Below are 19971 nucleotides of genomic sequence, written 5' to 3'. Positions count from 1 at the left end.
AAGGTGGGTTATCTTAACGACTACAACTTGTCTCCCAGAGCTGAGCTGTTCTTGGAAACCTACGAAAGCGCTTGCTTTCGTTTTCCACCCTGTCGGAGAGGATCAGTCGGCTGGGCAATGGGAAGGACCTTGCGGTGGTGTGGGGTACTCTTTAAAGCCCTGGAGGTTGTCAATATTCCGGGGTTTACTTCAGTTGTTATATTTGAATTCCAACACGTACTAAACCGATAGCGAACAATTTAATTGTTGCATAGGATTGTGCTTTGTAACATGAAGTATGGATGTTTTGCTTGTTTTAAGTAAATATATATGCTGTCTTTGAAAGTGGAGCTTTGGGAGATTTCATGGTGCTTTCTGTGCTTGGATGTGCAGCCAGTGTGGCCTTTTAGCAACACATCCGACCTTTGGCAACATCTGTGTATTATGAAACTAAAGCCTACTGGGCAACTAGCCCAAAAAATTGCTTCCCATAAATACTGCTAAATTTGTATATATTTTTATACGTGTGTATGTATAGATACACATACATACATATTTGAAGCTTCTATCCCTGATGTACTTGATCTTTGTGACACTTAACTGTGGTTGTGTATATAAAGAGGTGCTTTTATGCTCTGAGGATTCAGGTACTTAGAATAGAGACATTACATATCACATGTCCTGAGCACAAACTGAGTTAGAAACGTGATGTCTGCGTTACAGATAGGAAAGGATTTTATAACTTAAGTTTAAGGGTAATTTATCTTGTTTCCACAGAAAATGTCATGGAATATACAATAAGCTTCATTGTTTTACTATGCGAAGTGGATTGTGGAAGAAATTTAGAATTTTTTTTGTGCTCTGCCTCAGAAGGTTCCACAGAACCTTGCGTCCCCTTCTCACACCCCTTCCCACCCCATGAAAAAAGCATGACATTTGTGCTTGGTTTACAGACCAAAGAAATTCACTGTCTGGAACGATTTGTAATGATGAACAGGTATTTCATATGTCTGACTTGTCTTCTGTAAAACTATATTCTAGATACAGAAATTAAAAAAGCAAGAACTGAAGATGAATCTGCTGAGATAGAAGATGAAGAAAAGCAGGATCCTGGAGAGAAGAAAGAGGAGGACGGGGAGGAGGATGAAGTGCCTAGTTTACCACTAGGTGTAACAGGTATCTGGTGTTCGCTTTTTCGTACCTGTGCAAAAATCCAAGGTTTGTTTCTTGAGAGCAAGTTGCAGTTTTCAGGTTAGCTTTGTAAGTCAGATGTTGGGGTATAGGTGATGTGACACTGGCGACCCTACAGCTGTTCCTCAGTTCCTGTTCTTTGAAATCTGCGTTATATGCACACTCCTATTACTCTTAAAATTACTAGTTAACATCTGTTTTAAAACATACACGTTTAATTGTAGAGCAAAAAGTCCATGAAGAGCACAATGGAGGAGCAGAGTATTTGTGGTCATTTTTAACAGCTTTGTGTAATAGTCTGAGGAGCTCATTAATACAGAGTATTTCGTCAATGTCTTCAGATTTTATGGTAGAAAAGAATAAGAAAAACTGATATTTTTTTTTTTAGTCTAGGTCAGTTTTAACTGCGCAATCCCAGAGGACAGATGAAATTGAAGAAATTAAGTTTGAATATTTTTTATTTCCCCCACTCACTTCAGGTGCTTTTGAAGACAATTCTTTTACTTCCCTGGCTGGTGTTGTCAGTGAGAATACATTGAAAGGCATAAATGACATGGGTTTTACACACATGACTGAAATTCAGCATAAAAGTATTAAACCGCTTCTGGAAGGCAGGTAAGAAATACAGCTTTTTAATCACAATATTGACCCCAAATGTTGTGTAAATTTTGCTAGGAAGCTAAATATATTAAATGTAACTTTTCTGCAGCTAAACTGTTGTGGGTTTGGTTTTTTTCAGTATGTTCTCATATATTTTATATATTTTGCTTATAGACAGTAATACAGGTTAACAAAGTACATGTGTTGCGTGTGAACAAATATGGTAAGCTCATGGGAACTGCTTTGCATTTGTCTTTGAAAGCTGTTAAGTGTGTTTTCACTGGTCTTGTCAGTGTGTCTCAAAGACACTGTCACCAGTGACACAGTGACCAATTGCCGTGGACCACATCTGCCACCAAGCTCTTAGTACCAACTGTACTGGTTTCCTTTAAGCTACTTTAGGTTTTTACATTGTTTAACATATGATTGTACAAAATATGATTGTTGTTGTTTTCTCTGTACACTCAACTAAATGCTTCTTTTTCTAACTTTGCTGCATATAGGGATATTTTAGCAGCTGCAAAAACAGGCAGTGGCAAAACACTTGCATTCCTTATTCCTGCAGTAGAGCTCATTTATAAGCTGAAATTCATGCCTAGAAATGGTAAGACTCTATTTCACAGCTGAGTGTTACTCTGGCGCTGCCATTTAGGGACACGGTTAGGAGGGGGATTGAATGAGTTACAACTTGTCTGATGTATTTTTTAGGAACGGGTGTTATTATTCTCTCTCCTACTCGAGAACTTGCTATGCAAACCTATGGAGTTCTTAAAGAACTTATGAATCATCATGTTCACACATATGGTCTGATAATGGGGGGCAGTAACAGATCAGCAGAAGCACAGAAACTCGGAAATGGAATCAACATCATTGTAGCAACACCGGGAAGACTGCTGGATCATATGCAGGTAAATAAAATATTGATGTCTAATCTGATCTTTTAAAACATAATAAAGTTCCTGTTTCTGTCTGACTGCATTTGTTCATTCTCTAGAACACTCCAGGTTTCATGTATAAGAACTTGCAGTGTTTGGTAATTGATGAGGCGGATCGTATCTTGGAGGTTGGATTCGAAGAAGAAATGAAACAGATCATAAAACTTCTACCAAGTAAGAAGGAAAAAAAAAGTCTTTCCTGGAAATCACTTGACTAACATTATGTCTCCTTTATGGCTCAATTATTATAAGAAAAGTCATTAATTTTTATAGTTCTGTAAATGAACTTCGGAGTCATTGTCTTATTCTGTCATTTTTTTTCTGGTAGCTAGTATAAGTTACGTTATTTAATATCATTTATCTGAAGGACAGAGTTTTCATACGCACTTTAGAGATGTAATTCTGTTTGTGTAAGATCTTTTAGTTTAACATTTACATTCTGTCATTCATCTTCTTCTGCACATTTATTTTCTACAGTTCATTACTTCCTAATGCTTCTATATAAGGAAAAAGGTCTTCTGAATTGCAGTTCAAATTTTCTTCATACCTTCAAGAACAGTATCTTAAGGAAGTTTTAAGTATTTACCTTAAAATTTTCTTTCCCCAATTTTTCATTTAATTATCCCAGGTTGTTTGGCAAGAACACTTGCTACTGTTCTTGCAGTTGTGAAGTGGAACAGTCTTGGTCTGCATTTTCCATGTACTCATGTAACAAGGAGAAGTTAGAAGATCAGGATATATATTTGAGCACAGAGATGACAGGCAGGCAGAGGGTGTCCTACACCTGCTCTAAAACTGTTGAAGTCACTGATGTTCTGTACAGACGTACTGACATGTGACTAAATAGCAAATGCACAAAGGTGTATGATCTAGACTGAACTTGCAAGACAAACACTAACAATGCACTGTAGTTTTCGTAAGGTTTTTTTTCTCACACAATGGCTAGCATGATTTATATTTTTTTTATTTTTAAGATTTTAATATTCATGGGAATTAAATCAATCTGTACTTACAATTACGAGGTCAGTCTCTATTTAAATCATTGTTTTGTGTCTAAATTGGAGTGCAAGTGATAATAAATGTTTTCTCAGAGAGAAAGAACATTGTGTTTTGATAGGCTGTGTTTTGATATTCTGTTAGGCTGCCCAACCCCAGAATCTTAAACAAACAACCTGTACAATCCATAACACAGCTACACTTGTGTTTGTTTGTCAGTATAAGTATGTTTCAATTAGAATTTAATTGAAAAAGAAGTAGGCAACTTGCTCAGGGAAGTTTGCCGCTAGAGATTTTATAGTCTTGCTATTTGAATTCTCCTTTAAAAAATGAGGCTGTCTTTCAAAACAAATATTTTTTCAGAGCGCAGACAGACTATGCTTTTTTCTGCTACACAAACCAGAAAGGTTGAAGACCTGGCAAAGATCTCTCTGAAGAAAGAGCCACTGTATGTTGGGGTTGATGATAACAAGGAGACAGCAACAGTAGATGGTCTCGAACAGGTAAAACACAAATGTTAACAGGGATATGAACATACCCGTGTGGTTTTAACTGGGCTTCAAGGGTGTTTACTATCCTAATGGACAAAAGCTATTGTTTGCCAAAAGGGCTGTACTCACTCTGGCAATTGGAGTAAGTTATGTGCATCTAGTCAATGTTTGCAGGACAGGTGATCTAAAGCCTCATTAATATTAATATAGTTTGGTAGATTTGTTTGTTCTTGTCTATATTACATACATAGCTCCAGTTATCTTTCTAACTGTATTTTCCATGTTACTGACTACGTGTATATATGAACACTTTAGATCTATTTCATTGTTGTTTCAACATAATAGCGGTTTCTCTGTTTGTGCAGTTGACGTGATGTTGTTATAAAATTCCTAGTAGCTGTGTATTACCTTAAAAGGGTAAGCCAGTAGCAAGAGTTCTGTAAAATGAAAGTCTGGAAATCATATAAAAATACTAGGAACCCTATACAGTTTTTTCATGCCTAGTGTCAGTAATTCAAAGTGCTTGAAATGAGTTTTTTTGTTTAAACTAATTATTTTTCACTGAACTTACATTAGTTTGGAGAATGATACGTTACTTCTCCATATTTCAACTTAGTACAGTAAGTTTCTTACCAAGTTTATCATTTTCAGGAGTTTCATATACCAAGGTGAGGAATAGACAATAAATTGAATGGTTTGGCCCAATACAGCTGGAAATACTAACTATTGGCGTATTTGTTTAACAACATAACACTTTCCTAATTTAATTGTATTGCAAAGCAAATTATATTGAAGCAAAAGTTTGTTCCGTATTATTTTATTTAACAGTATTTAAAACTTTTCCAGGGGTATGTAGTGTGTCCGTCTGAAAAACGATTCCTTCTGCTCTTCACATTCCTCAAGAAGAACCGGAAGAAGAAACTAATGGTATTTTTTTCATCATGTATGTCAGTGAAGTACCACTATGAACTACTCAACTATATTGATCTGCCTGTTTTGGCTATTCATGTAAGTATTTTATTAATTGATTGATTTATCTGATAATACCTGTAAGCTGTTACTGACCTTATATTTGCCTTTTTTAATTTCAGTCCAGTTTCTAATAAGCGGATACTCTGCTCAGAAAACTAATGGTCTGATTAGTCTATAGAGAAAGGAAATAAAGCAAAGACCATGTAATAACAACACTTCAATATTGTTAATCTTGCTGTTTTTCCAAACCAGGGCTGAACCTTGATATTAATTTACGCTCTGTGCGTAGAAAGCTTTCTCTTTTCTTCCAAGAGGTTGCCTTTCACAAGTGCTACAGCTCAATTTGTAGAGCAAAGCTGTTGTCAGAGGAATTCAAACACTAATCCCTGAAGTGCTGGGTGCTTGTTCTAAGGCCAGAGTGATGTTTGGTTTTACTATTCCAATTCTTACCATTTGGATGAGTATTTTATTTTTTTTTATTTTTTTTTTTGTCAAAACCACAAAATGCGTCATTTAGGAGAAAGAATAAACTGAAATTTTAGGAAACAGTTACAGCTGACTGCTATATACTTTGATAGAACTGTTCTAAGTATGGCTGGTTGGTTGTTTTTGTTTAACTTGTAATTTATGTAATATATTGTTAGACTTGCAAAAACTTCAGGCATTTAGCAGCTCTCCTGAAAAGCATGTTTATGCAACCAAATATTTAATGCTTTGAAAGACAGACTGTAATCTCTCAGAGATACCACTACATGTAGCCCTGTGCTGTTGACTCTGGTAGCATTGTTTCTTTGCTGCAGAATAGTCCCGCTTGGTCTGTACAAGTCCATGATATGCAAAGATGTCCCAAATGATTTTCTATTTTTGGCGGTGATACTGTATGTGAAATGGGAAAGTAGATTTAAGCTTACAAGTGGGCAGATTATTATTTTTTTTGTTATTTGTTGATATACTTCATTTAGTTTATATTTCATCCTTACTGTGTTTGTTTCCTTTTAGGGCAAGCAGAAACAAACCAAACGTACTACAACATTTTTCCAGTTCTGTAATGCAGAATCTGGAATACTCTTGTGCACTGATGTAGCTGCCAGAGGCTTGGATATTCCTGAAGTTGACTGGATTGTCCAGTATGACCCTCCAGATGATCCAAAAGTAAGTTAAGGAAACGGAGAAACTTGAAAGCAACAAATCCCATCCTAGCTGCAAATGTAGTTGCAGAGAAAAGCTGAAACTGCTGCATGTTCAAATCTAGCTGTTGATTTCTTCCACTTCACCAGCTCCTGGGAAATGCTGCAGCTAGCTGAGACCTTCGTTACCATTTTAAGAGTTGCTTTTAAAAATGTTATTCTTCTTGCTGTTAAATTAATGTTAAATCTAATTGGCTAAACAACAAAACAGTTCTCGGGAGAAGTATGAGTTTATATATGCATCCCTGAGTCTCCCAACAGCTTTTCCAGTGGAAATCAGATTTATATTTAAAATATCCTTACTTGGAGTGTCCAGTATAAACAGGCAGAACTCAAAAACCTCTGAAGTTTTGACAAATAAACACAGCAAATATACCAAAAGCGAAGTTTAATTTTTAGTTACAGCAGACTTAATATTGTTATTCTTTAGTAAAAGGTAAAATACTTCTAGTCAGGGATTCTGTTTAATTAATTAGGTCTCAGCCTAATTAATGCTTTACATCTCCAGCACTTGCTTTCCCTCATCCATGTGTCATTTAAAGTGGTCTTTAAAAACAATGCATGATGCATTATATTAATGTTGAACTGGGGAGGGAGTTGTTTGTTTATTACGTGTTTGAAATAGTGATTGGACTTGATGTTTCTTACTCTTTCCAAAAGGAATATATTCATCGTGTTGGTAGAACTGCCAGAGGTATAAATGGTAGAGGGCATGCTCTGCTCATTTTACGACCGGAAGAACTGGGCTTTCTTCGTTATTTAAAACAAGCAAGGGTAACTTACGTTTAGATACTTTTTTTTTAAACTGTGCAACAGGCTTTTAAAGGCAAAAATGTAATGATTAAACAATTTTTTTAAGCAAGAAATCATTCTGTTGCTTAGAAAATATTTAACTGAACAACTATCTTGAAGTCTAAAGTCAGCTGCACAAAGGTAAATAGTGTATTTATAGTTGCTTTGCAACTGTGCAACTTGTGTTGCTAATAAATAAATAAATTTCCTATGACTTGTCTGTGAAAGGATACAGGGAGTTTGACCACCCAGAGGAAATTAAGACCAGGATGTTGCTTGTGCAGTTTTTATTCTTTCTGTTCAGAGTCAGTTGCATTTTGTTCAGTTCCAAAAGAATTGTAGCCACCTTCTAAATATAATCGTTCTAATGTGACAGAACTGCACATAGTTTCTTGGTTTCTCTCATTATGGGCTTCTTTACACTACAGAGTTTTGCCACTTGTAACTGAAGTGGTATAGCTTCTAAAGCAAAGCTGAAGTGGTAACAGTGTCATACTGAGCATCTTTATTACTCTGCCTTAAAGGAAGTGATAATAGTGACATACTGATGTAAAGGCTCCTTACAGATACAGCTGGGGTATTATAAAAAAAAAAAGAACCTGTTATATAGCAGGTCTTTTTCTATTTGTCTTAGGTCTTAAACAAACACACTCGCTATTTACAGTATAATTTATTTTTTTTTAGGTACCATTAAGTGAATTTGAATTTTCTTGGTCAAAAATTTCAGACATCCAGTCTCAGGTATGAAACAACTTCATACTACAGTTACTTTGCATATCCATGTAATAATTTACACGGAGAAGGCTAGTCTTAGCAGTTTAAAAATATGTATGCTTGCTTGGAAGAGTTCCTGTGGATGAGTGGTGTGCAGTAAATCCTCCCTCCATGTTGTATCTTGGTAACAGTAAAGTGATAAAAGGCTTAGAGATGAAAGATTAATTTTAATATTTAGTACTAAATTTGCATCATTACATGGTACAAATTTACTTGTAAGAATTAGTTTTTCACATTACCTCGCAAAAGCACAGTGATGTAAACCTGCTTTCGGCTTTTGAAGGGTTGTTCTTGTCTGGCATAGCAAACAGGGTTTTGGCAGCTTTTATTGAATAGTTACATAGGTTCAGATTAATTGTGCGCAACATAGGTTTTATAAGATGGTTTACTCAGACTTACGTGTGCAGAAAGAGATCCATTACCAACACTTAGAGATGTTAAGATATATTCCAGGAGTATTTTTAACTAGCTGGTGTTAACAAAGCTCAGTATCAGCTAAACCTGTTTTGTGTTCCAGTGCTACAAAAATAACCATGGAGCATGAAGTTGAATAGAATGACATAGATAGTTCTGTAGATGTGAATTCCTATTGTTTAATTTTGTGACTCATTCTTTTGATAAGAGCTCTGTAAAGCTTCTTTGCAGTAACTTAAATTTGAAGCAGCAAGTACAAGAAGCAGTGAAGAAAGAGGTTCCTTGTTAATTAGGAAGTAATGATGTCTAACGTAACTTAGTATGTTGAATTAACGTATGCTAAACATCAAATGAGATACTTGGATCTAAAGAGTATTGGGAACTTAACCTGCAGTAAATAAGATGTCTACACTACATCTATATTTTTGTCTTAGAATGACTACTGCTGATTTTACAATGCATTTGCACTGCAATACATGAGACTACACGTAGAATTACATGGAATTGTATGTTTTAAATATGTGACTTAAAATTACACTGTCATCCATTAATTCTCTATACACATAGTTCATGGTGTGGCTGTAGTTGTATACTCCTTGATTAATCTGTTTGGGACAACGCAATTTAGTATTTCTATAAATTTTTATATTTGTGAGGCTATGTACTGTAATTCAGTTTCAGTCTTGTTTCCCGTCTGTTTATAAAAACATTCTGATGTATGTCTGTGCACTCCACTGTCACAGGGAAGTTTTGCTGAAGTGAATAGTGAATGTCACTGCAACACCCAGAGTAAATAATCTGCTTGAATATAATTTATACACTTGTTACAGCTATAATTGGTTATGTCACTTGTTATTTTTTTTTTTTTTTTTTTTTTTTGTCCCCTCACCAGCTGGAAAAACTGATTGAGAAGAACTACTTCCTTCACAAGTCAGCCCAGGAAGCATACAAAGCTTACATTAGAGCTTATGACTCCCATTCTTTGAAGCAGATCTATAATGTCAATAACTTGGATCTTCCCAAAGTCAGCCTTTCATTTGGCTTTAAAGTACCTCCATTTGTTGACCTCAGTATCCTTTTACTGCAGTGTTTCAAAACTGTATTTCTGCATTATATGTGTTAAATGCAACTTCGTGAAGTTACTGTTCCGATTATTTTATTATTAATCACATAAATGCACCATGCTCCAACAGTAGTATTTTTTTAAAAAATGTTAAGTACCAAATACTAAAACTGCAAAAATTGCCTACAGACATCTGTGGTTTAGAGCATGTAGATGCTGTATGTGATTTAGTTGCTGGGGCGTAGCAGGTGCTGGAATTCATACATGCATATGTGTTCTAGAGTACTGTTCTCCATGCATCATTATTTTCATTGAAAGGTACGTGCTTAAGTTCCATAATCATGCAGTATAGAAATAGAGGGGCAAAAGCATGAAACAGGAGACACTATCTAGATTGCTGTCAAACCTGCCAGTGGATGGAATTCGAAGCCATAGTATTTTGGCCAGCTTTGTTGGACAACTGAAGAAATTAAAAGCCTTATTTAGCACCGCAGGCACAAAGTTCTAGTTTTGCCTGTAGTTATGCAATGCAACTTTTTGTATAATACTGCTATATTTACTCACATTAATAACCCTTACAGTACCTAAAATGCAACATTTCAAATTAGTCCTTTTTAAGTTCTTTAACCAATAAAATTCCAGATGTGAACAGCAACCATGGCAGAAGACTACAGAAAAGAGGTGGAGGTGGGGGATTTGGTTACCAGAAAGCGAAGAACGTCCACAAAGCTAAAATCTTCAAACACATTAACAAGAAATCGGACCATCGGCAGTTTTCTCGTTAATCATACATTCATTAAAATGGCTTGTGGCATTGATACAGACTACCTTGATGAAAACCATCTGGCATTTACTTCCAATTTAAACTGCTCTATTCACATTTTTTAGGGGTCTTTTGGTTTTGTTTCTAGGAACATCTTTTTATCTTTCATTTTAGGAAAACTCTTTGGGAGGGAGATAAAACATAGAAAGATAGAATATGGCCAGCTAATTTGCCATGCTGCTTGTAAGGAAGAAAGATAGTTGAATATAATTATCTTAAGTCAATACTACAGAGTTTTTTATTAAAGAAAGAAAAAATACTTCTAGGGTTTGTAGAAGAATTTGCTTCATATTTACCCTTTTTTCTATGCACACCTCTGAAGACTGTTGGAGGAGACAACACAAGGACAGATTACAGTGTAAGATAAAAAAATAGCTCACGTGAATCATTACAAGGGTTTTTGGTGCTACAGAACTCTGCTTTGCCCATCAGATATGCTGAAGAATATAAGAAGATCCCTTTAGAACAGAACATACCTATAAATAATGCTGTATGAGCTTGTGATTAATGTCAGTCATGGTACCTGTATAACAAGTACACTGTCCAAGATTAAAGAAAAATAATCTCTTGTACCACATCTGGGACATGTTTAATAGTGTTTCTTTTCAGTGTGACAAAACAGTTAACATTCTAGTGAAATGTTTGGTTTTCCTTCATGTTCTCTTTAAATCTGACTTTATCCATATGGTTATATCTTGTGTACTGTCTTATGAATATGCAAAGAAAATTAGGAAAAGCAGATGACATAAATTGAAGCACTTGGCCCAGATGATGTTTTTTAAATGTTCCATAACCTTGATGGAGTGAGAATTTTTGGAGTTGTATCTATCTCGTAAATAATGAAAGTGCTTTTTTAGTCTTAGTTTATCAGATCAGTAATGGGCAAAGTCAAAATACTACCACAGGATTGGGGTGCTGGAGAGACTTGGTAAGTGAAATGTGGTATAAATATAGTAGGCTATGTTGACAGAGAAATAAAACTGAAATGAAAGAGGGCTGAATACACATTGCAAACAGAACAAACGTGAAGGCTACAAAAAGAATAGCTGGGCAAAAGTAGAGTAACTATTTTGTATATATATATATATATATGTATTATTTTCATAGCTTGACCATTGTAGGTAAGTGTTCTCCTGAGGCTACAGTGGTGGGCAGTCGTATTTAAAAAGTGCACATCCATCAATGCAGAGAAAGACTAAAATGTCACAGAATCCAGAAATCTGGGCCCCACGTGATTACAGTAAAACATTTTTTAATTTAGATTTAAAATGTAACTCAGGACCAATTAGTAATACAAAATCATATGTAATTACTGCAATATAAAATGGACTGTTACTCCTTAGGTCTTTTGAAGTAGCATGTCAGATTTAAAACTATGATGTGTGCACTGAAGCGTTGCAGAACATTGGCAGACTTTATTTTCACACTCGGAACAGATCATCTTGGGGGGAAAACACCTAATTTTTCTTTGAAAGAGTTGAGGCATTGTCAATTTCTAAAGTCTGATATGAAGCACAAGTCTGCACAATTCCTCCCGGGTATATTTGGTTTGCATTCTCCAACGTACCCTAATACAAAGATGTGTTTGAAAGATTGGATGGTATTCCTCTCGTGTAGTACTAGCTTAGCCTAAATAAATAAATAAATAAAAATTAACACTTACTTAAACATTACGGATGTATAATGGCTGCACAGCCTGCGGTAACTACATCACACTGATTTCCTGATTAACCAGATTTCCTGAGCTGAGACTGAGTGGGAATTGGAAAGAGAAGGGCTTCAGCTGCCTAGCTTGTGCAGGTGCAGTTACCTTTCTCTTTGTTTATAGAATCATATATGAAAAACAGTTTGATGAAACATCTGTGTGTATCAGGCAGCATCTATTTTACAATGGTTTTGCAAGAACTTGTCAAGCTGATTGGAAATCCAGTGTTTCCTTTGCACCTTACCCTGTTATCATTCTTGTGCGCAGTTAATAGACCTCAGCCATCAGACTCTCAAGGCTTGTCTCATAACAGTGATTGATAGGTTAGGGACTAATATCATGTGCCTTGAGAAATTGCCTTCTTTCTCTGAGAACCTTGACAAAGAAATTGGACCCTTTAAACCACTTAAGGGGGTGTTCAAAACTGTCCTGCTTGAACTGGAAGATTTTTTTGACAGTTCTTGGAACAGGCCCATAAAGGAGAATTCCATTGCTGAGCTACTGCTCATGATAATGAAAAATCTTGTCATGATACGAATCTCCTGTGCCATAACGCTGCCGAGTTACAGACAAGCACAAGACTAGTCAGAAAGCGTTGCCGTCAAATTTTCAGAGTGAATTTCACAGGTAGGGGGCAAGGTTATTGACAATGTAGAGCAACAATACTTGAGAGCTGGATATTATCTACGTAGATCTGCTGTAAATAGGTTTATATTGTGACAGTAATTAGCCTTTTTGTTTCATGCATGAGTTGATAACTCAATTTAAGTAACCTACCAAAGCTTTAGAAACTAAAGATTTGCTTTCAAGCCAGTAATCTGAGGTTTCAGAGGAAGCAAGCTCTCACAGGAAAGGCAAAAAGAACGACATTAAACAGAATAACATTTTAGTAGAGGTCTCCAATTTGTCACTATGAAGGAAGGTATTGTACTGACAGGACTCAGCACAACAGGTCCGTGACTTTTTAGTTGTACCACTGTTCTGCTTAGGAGATAGTTGTCCAGCTACTTCAATCCCACCAAAACCTACAAGGGGTTTTATGGAGATCTAAACACTTAAATAGAGTCAATTATTAGCGCTTAAAAGGTGGGTTGATAGTTGATTGGTTGGTTGGTTGATTGGTTGTTTTTGCAAACTAAACTAACAATGCTGAAAGAAGTCTAGAATCAGCTGGCTAGGCATGCAGAGTAAAATCTGTCCTCTGCTCTTTACTTTTGCTTTACTAGCTTGATTTCCTCAGGATTTTAGCTGCTTGGCTTGACAGGACAATTCCTGTAACTGTTTGCAATGCTTTTGTTTGCTCTAGATTTATAAAGCATTTTGAGCCCTGACAAGAAGAATCCAGCCTCTTGAACTGGAATGCTCTTTGCTTCTAAAAAATATGCTAGCTTGCATCAAAGTCAAAAATGCTATAATGTTGCTTGTGTCAAATGTCTTTATTGCACAGCCACGTAGGAAGAGATTACCTTTTTTATTTTTCTCCTCTTAGCCATCACAATAAACTTTTGATATGGAGTTGTGAGAAGAGGTGCCATTAAGGAGGAAGGGTGCCATTAAGACAATGGAAGATAAATGGAAAATCGGGGTGCTGTCTAGACACACACTCACTGTTATATCCGTGTCATGCTGCTTAAGAACTGCATTCACCTTTCAAAAAAATGTCTGAGCATCCTCTACAATAGCAGTTCATCTTCCCAAACACTTTTGTAAGCTACAGCACTGAAAAACATAGCTATCTACTATTTTTTCCCCAGCTGGCCATAATTAAAAAGAAAATCATAGGCCCTGTAAAAACTTGCATAACAGTTACAAAACTTCTTCCAAATGCTCCTCTTCTGGCTATCATCTGAAGATGTTTAGCAGCTCAGAGCTTTCTGAGCTCCTCTAATGCATGAGTGGTTGCAATCACCTGTGAATTACAAGAATATTAAATATGTTCCTTTACGTAACTAAACCCGGATGTTCACTTATAGGAGTTCACAGACCATGTGAATTTGTAGGAACTATTGAGTCCTCCTTATAAGCTCTGGATAAGTGTTCTTGGTACATTGTCATTTCTAATTAATAAAACTCTTTCTGTATGGGAAGAGGAAACAGACTTGAGTAGTAAGTTTTGCCTAGAACCTTGCTCTGATTGTTACTGAGACCTGAGAATGAATTTATGAGGCTACATAGAAGTAAGTAACATTGTAACACTTACGAAACTACACAGTAACACTAATATCTACAAAATGTAATTTAAGAGCATAAATGTAACCCTGAAATGACATTGCTTTAAAAAGAAACATGAAACAAACAAACAAATCCTAAACAAAAACATAAACCCAGTAAATTTAATTTTTCCATAGAAATTGTATTCACTGGTATCTTTACATTCCTATCTTAATCGTGGCAGAGAGAAAGTTAGTGAAATGGTGAAATGTACTACAACAGGTAATTCTTTAATACCTTGACCTGTACTAAGCTGCAAACAGCCTGTAACAAACAAAACTATATGAAGTGCTAAATTATTATTTAAACACTGCATTTTCCACTTCAGTGCAAAATTTTATGAATCTTTTTCTGATGCTTTACAAGTATATGCTACTATAACTTTATGTAAACTCTACGTAATCTTTTGTCCCACTTTCTACATAAATTGAGCAAGGTATCTTTTTTAAATAAGGATACTGATGAAAAGAGAGTATTTTCAGTTGGAAAGAACCTACACTGATCATCTGCTCAAGGTGAGATCGCACCAATGTTGTTTCAGGTGCAAACTAATCAATAGTGTATACAGGTTTTAATTAACCTTAAACTCACCCAAACAATTGTTTCTTTGAGTATGGGTATGAAACTTGTCTATTCAAAAGTATCGCACAGAAAAATAACTGTTACACACACATATTCCAGATTTGTATTCATGAGAAATTCATACAGAGGCCTTGCTTTACGTTCGCTCCACATTATAATGTCAGCAGAGTTAATTAGTAGTAATAGGTGGCCCATATGAGGAATGTTTTGCAAATGCTTTTTCTACCAAACTTAAGAAAAATGTGAAAACAGTTGCTTCACAAGTTTGAAGTGAGCTAGAATGAGAATCAAAAGCATTTGGGCACTGCAATTTTCTTGGGAACAAGTTAAAATAGAAATCAATAGATGTGGATTTCTAAATAACTTTGAATCTGACACTTAAAAATATTAAAATCCAAAAATGGGAAAGTCAATGCCTTGTATATAGTCAAAGTAATTTAAAAGAAAACTAAATTCTGATTCCTCCTTAAGATTACTGGCAGTAGCAGAAGCCAACAGTCGAGGTCAAACAAATTAGAATTACTCAGTTGTAGATTATTAGTTGATGGGGATTTGTATGTGGCCGCTCTAAGAGCAGGAAAGCCTAACGTTAGCGGATCTGCTACTATATATACCTCTTCGTATTCCTGTGTTGGCCGTAGCTGCACCAGGGCTCATTATCTGTTAACATATATGCACACGTCCCTGTGGCAAACCTAATTCATGCAGCTATACAGCTCTTTGCTGACTAGCCCTTGCGTTTGCAAACTTTGCACTTAGCTCACATCCTCATAGGTTACATAAAACTGATGTGAATGGAAACAATTCTGTCAAAGATTTTCTCATTAAAATCAATACTAGCTAGCATTTCTGTGACATCTAGATTCTTCATCAAATTTTTAATCATAAAAGTATGGAAACCATTGTTAAAGGATTTTTGAGTGTTTGTTCTTCCTTTGAGCTGCAATTTTTTCTATGTATGTATCAAATTAAGTGCAGTATTTATAAAAGTTAGTTTTGTGAAAAATGCTTTATAAAGGAGGCTGGTTTTCTAGCAGAGAACAGAGGATGTAATAAAACTGCATCTACTAGGAGCTGCCATAGGACTTTTTACCTAAAACAAAAAATGAAAATCTAATCAAAATAGTCAAGTTCAGTGTAGTCCCTTTGTAATGGTCTAAAAATAATCTACCATCTCTAACAGATAAAAGCAAACTTCTGAATAATGTAAACTATATTTAAATTTTATAATTTGCTATAAAAATACAGCACTGTTTCACATAATGAATCGAAATTCTGTTATCTGGATGAATCATTATCCTCCAGAGCTGTTCCTAAGCAGCATGCTGTCCTTGAAAGTGCTCTAAAACAGAGCTATAATGAAGCTGGCCTGGGTAGCTGCTGTCTGGTGAAGACAGTCACTTCTTCAGCAGAACTGCATAAAGGGGAGCTCGGACAGGAATTCTGAGGGTGCAGGGAGGACTAAGCTAAGTTAGGAACTTTCAGATTGACAGGGAAAAAAAAAAATCATAAAAATTGGTTAGAGTTGGAAAAGACCTTAAAGATCATCTAGTTCCAACTCCCTGCCATGGGCAGGGACACCTTCCACTAGACCAGGTTGCTCAAAAGCCCCTTCCAGCCTGGCCTTGAACACTGCCAGGGATGGGACATCCACAGCTTCTCTGGGCAACTTGTTCAAGTGTCTCACCACCCTCACAGTAAAAAACTTCTTCCTAACATCTAATCATTATGATAAGATTGAATCTGAGGAGAGCAGTTTCAGTGTCAGCAGCCAGAAGAATGAGTTGCAGGTGGTGTTGGTAAGGTGGTAAGGATTAGGAAGTATGTTTTGCCATTCCTCACCTTTGTCACAAGTCCTTTTCTCAATAATTCTCTGGTCACCAGGGAAAAGTGAGAATGGATGCAGAGGAAGACATAAAGTATTTCTATTCTTAGACTTACAAGAAGATTACTGGTTTTCTACCATCTTGTGTTTTGCATCCGTCAGACGTCTCAGCCCACAAAGCTCCAAACATCCAGATGGGAAGATAATGTTACTTTGTATTTACTGTTAATTCTATCACCTAGCTTCAAGCCCTTAGTCACATATTTGTTTGCTTATTTAAGAGCAATGAACCAGTTGGTAATATCAATTAGCTTTTGAGGACACACACTGACATATTTTGTTGAAATAAGAAACTATGAAGATGCAGACTGTAGTTACTGAAGTCATTAAAATGTATCTGTGAATGAAACAACAGATTTTCATTGTTTTCATTGCACTTTCACATGACAGCAACTTGAAATACCATAATGGTACTTAAAAGTAAACTAGGTTGTCTTTTAATTTCACTAGATGAATAAAAGTGTGGTTTAGGATTGTTTTGTTTGTTTGTTTTATCATTTCATGCAATATTTATTTGCTTTTCTATTATTAAGAATACATGAATACATGCAAGTCTCCTCAATTTTAAAATTTCCTTTTCTCTTTTTCGAAGTACACCCTGGTTTCCGAGACCTTTGTAACGTGTTGCTATAGCAATCTTTGAGGAGCACTAAGCTTTTGCATTCACAGGACAAGACAGCAGTGGAGTAATTATCAAGAAAAAATTAATCCATTTGAGACTATATTCAAGCCTCTGTATTATAGAACTAGGTTATTTCAACTAAGTGGGAGGAAAATGTAGGAGATTTCAATGCATTTGATGTGTGAACTGGAAAGTAACTATCAGGATATGGCATGTAAAGTACACATAATAGGAGCAGAGGGATGGGACACACAGCTTCTAGGAAAGGAAGGCTTTGAAATAGTCTGGGCTGTTTTAATGGTAGGCCACAACCCACAAATGAACTACCCTTACACAAGGAAAAGACAACCTCATTTCTTGCAGGAGCAGGAACAAATGAATCATATCCTGGCCAATATGGGCTCCTAAACATGGAACTTTTGTGTTAGTCTATGTTTTATTTGTTTGCAGTCTTTCATTAATAACTGAGTTATTCAAACTGTGACAAGATCCTTTTATTCCTTTATGAAGTTCACAGAACTGGACTGAAAATTGTTGAAACTTTTAGAAGTTAAAAGACTTTTTTATCTGCCTGTTTCCCTTATTGCTTTTAGGTCTGGGTGCCTTTTAAAGGAATAAAGTGATGTTCAGTAATTCTTCAGCTGACATTTTAAAAACAAGACACAAGTCAGAAAGGAGTAATATAAAGACAAAGCATGCAAAGCTGCTTGTGAAGCAGTCACATGCTGTCTCCCAATCCTGACAAATTTTTACCAGAGCCTAATAGTTTCAGATGTTGCTTTAGACTCAACTTGCAGCAGTATTGTGAAAAGACTTTTCTTGACAAGCTCTGTCAGATTCTGCCTACTGTAAGCTCAACTGGCAAAATGTGAGACATTCGGCACTCAGAAGTCCTTTTTTCCCTAATAATAAGAGCTTGTAAGTAATGCAGGTAGTTTTCTCTTTGCTGCTGGCTTACAGTAGAGCACTTGTTAGAATTACTATAAGAAGTAGCAACTAATATCATGTCTGCATTAAAAGCATGGGAAACTGTCGTGGTTCAAGCACAGCCGGCAACTCAGAACCACGCAGCCGCTCACTCCCCTCCCCACCCCACCCCCCCCACCCCCCCGGAGGGATGGGGAGGAGAATCGGAGGAATGTAACTCCCACGGGTTGAGGTAACAGCTCTCCAGTAACTAAGGTATAATACAAACCACTACTGCTACCAATAATAATGATAAGAGAAATAACAAGGGGAGAGGACACAACTGCTCACACACAACCCAGGACAGTTCTTCACTTGCATTCACATCCACTGAAGAAGCCACCTGACAAAACACAAACATCTCACAACAGCACATCTCACAAGCAGGGTCCAGTTTGCCTTACTCAGGGTTCCCAGATTCAAAAGCTGGAACAATGTTTAAATACTACAGAAATGTCATAAAGTGGCTGTAGTCAGATTAACCAGGCTGGTTTGCTGCTTAACTTTGGGATGCCACTTCACTCATTAGATAAAAAAATTACATATTTCTGCCCTGGGTTCAGCCACAGCAGTAATTTTTTCTCTTAGTAGCTGGTGCAGTGCTGTGTTTTTGACTTTCAGTCTGGGAACAATGCTGATAACACCGATGTTTTTAGTTGTTGCTCAGTAATGTTTACTGCGACGAAGGACTTTCTCAGTCTCATGCTTTGCCAGGGAGGAGGGGAAGCCAGGAGGAAGCAGAGGCAGGACACCTGACCCAAACTGGCCAAAGGGGTATTCCATACCACAGCACGTCATACCTTAGTTGCTGGACTGCTTTTGTCTCAACCTGTGGGAGTTACATTCTTTTGATTCTCTTCCTCATCCCTCTGGGAGCAGGGGGAGGAAGAAGAGGAGGGAGTGAGCGAGCAGCTTCCGAGTTACTGGCTGGCCTTAAACCATGACAAGAACATTTATTTGAGCAGCATTCATTTCGATGAGATTATTCTGACACAGAATATACTCCTTCTCTACCTCAAAAATGAGCAACCAATCTCCTATCCCAAAACTCTGTCCCTTTACAGTCTGTGATGGCAGGTATGCTGCTACTTGCAAGGAAACAAACATCACTGACCTTCTTTGGTCTTCTTTACTGGTGCTCAACAACTTCAAACAACTTTGGAGATCTCTCAGCAGCACCATACAACCTGGAAGGGGAAAAAAGCCTGTGTTTTGTCCAGTAACTCCCACTGAAATTGTCCTGGTAATAGACCAAGAAGAAACAAAGTAGGTGAAAATGCTAGTTACAGGTTGTAAAGGACTCCAGGAATGAAAGCGGGATGAGGATAAAGTATACTTCCCAAAGACCTTATCTATAAAACCTTAAACACACTTTAAATATAATACCCAGGTTGCTGTATGATCCTCTCACTTGTCACCATTTATTACTCAGGAAAAGGCAAAGCTCATTGCTGTGCCTCTTTTATGCCTAACACCCTGTTAACATCTGTTACAGGCTTTAAAAGAGGTTGTGTAACAGGTTTAAAATTATTTTTTAAACAACTGTGGTTTTGAGGGTAGTTACTGGAAAGAGCCGGGAGAAGGGATGTGTTCAGAGGCTGGGCATGAGCCTGAAGTGAAGAAACTCTTCCATGAACCTGCCCCGAACATACGTAAGGACAGAGACGTTCCCGGTCACTTAAAAATCTAAGCGAACTTCAGAGATTTTTTTCTTTTTTTAACTGGAAAAATTCCTATTTAAATGCTGCAGCCTAGAAATAACTCGTCTCCAGCACTAAAACCG

The 19971-nt window shown here is 36.6% G+C and overlaps 1 protein-coding gene across 1 annotated transcript; it reads left to right on the top strand.

The window, feature by feature from the left end:
• Positions 1-1020: 1020 nt before the first annotated feature.
• DDX18 (DEAD (Asp-Glu-Ala-Asp) box polypeptide 18) lies at positions 1021-10340 on the top strand (the record flags this gene model as incomplete). The annotated part of the gene is made up of 12 exons (XM_010021500.1): positions 1021-1155; positions 1650-1785; positions 2274-2374; positions 2479-2678; positions 2765-2879; positions 4065-4204; positions 5039-5200; positions 6164-6316; positions 7012-7125; positions 7828-7884; positions 9224-9401; positions 10037-10340. Coding segments are annotated over 12 exons (1634 nt in total), but the record flags the coding sequence as incomplete, so codon positions are not given.
• Between the last annotated feature and the right edge of the window lie 9631 nt (positions 10341-19971).

The sequence above is a fragment of the Nestor notabilis genome, unplaced genomic scaffold (genome assembly GCF_000696875.1).
Source record: "Nestor notabilis isolate BGI_N333 unplaced genomic scaffold, ASM69687v1 scaffold22689, whole genome shotgun sequence".
Taxonomy (NCBI): Eukaryota; Metazoa; Chordata; class Aves; order Psittaciformes; family Psittacidae; genus Nestor; species Nestor notabilis.
Note: the sequence above shows the minus strand (reverse complement) of the source record. Positions and strands in the feature narration are given on the sequence as shown.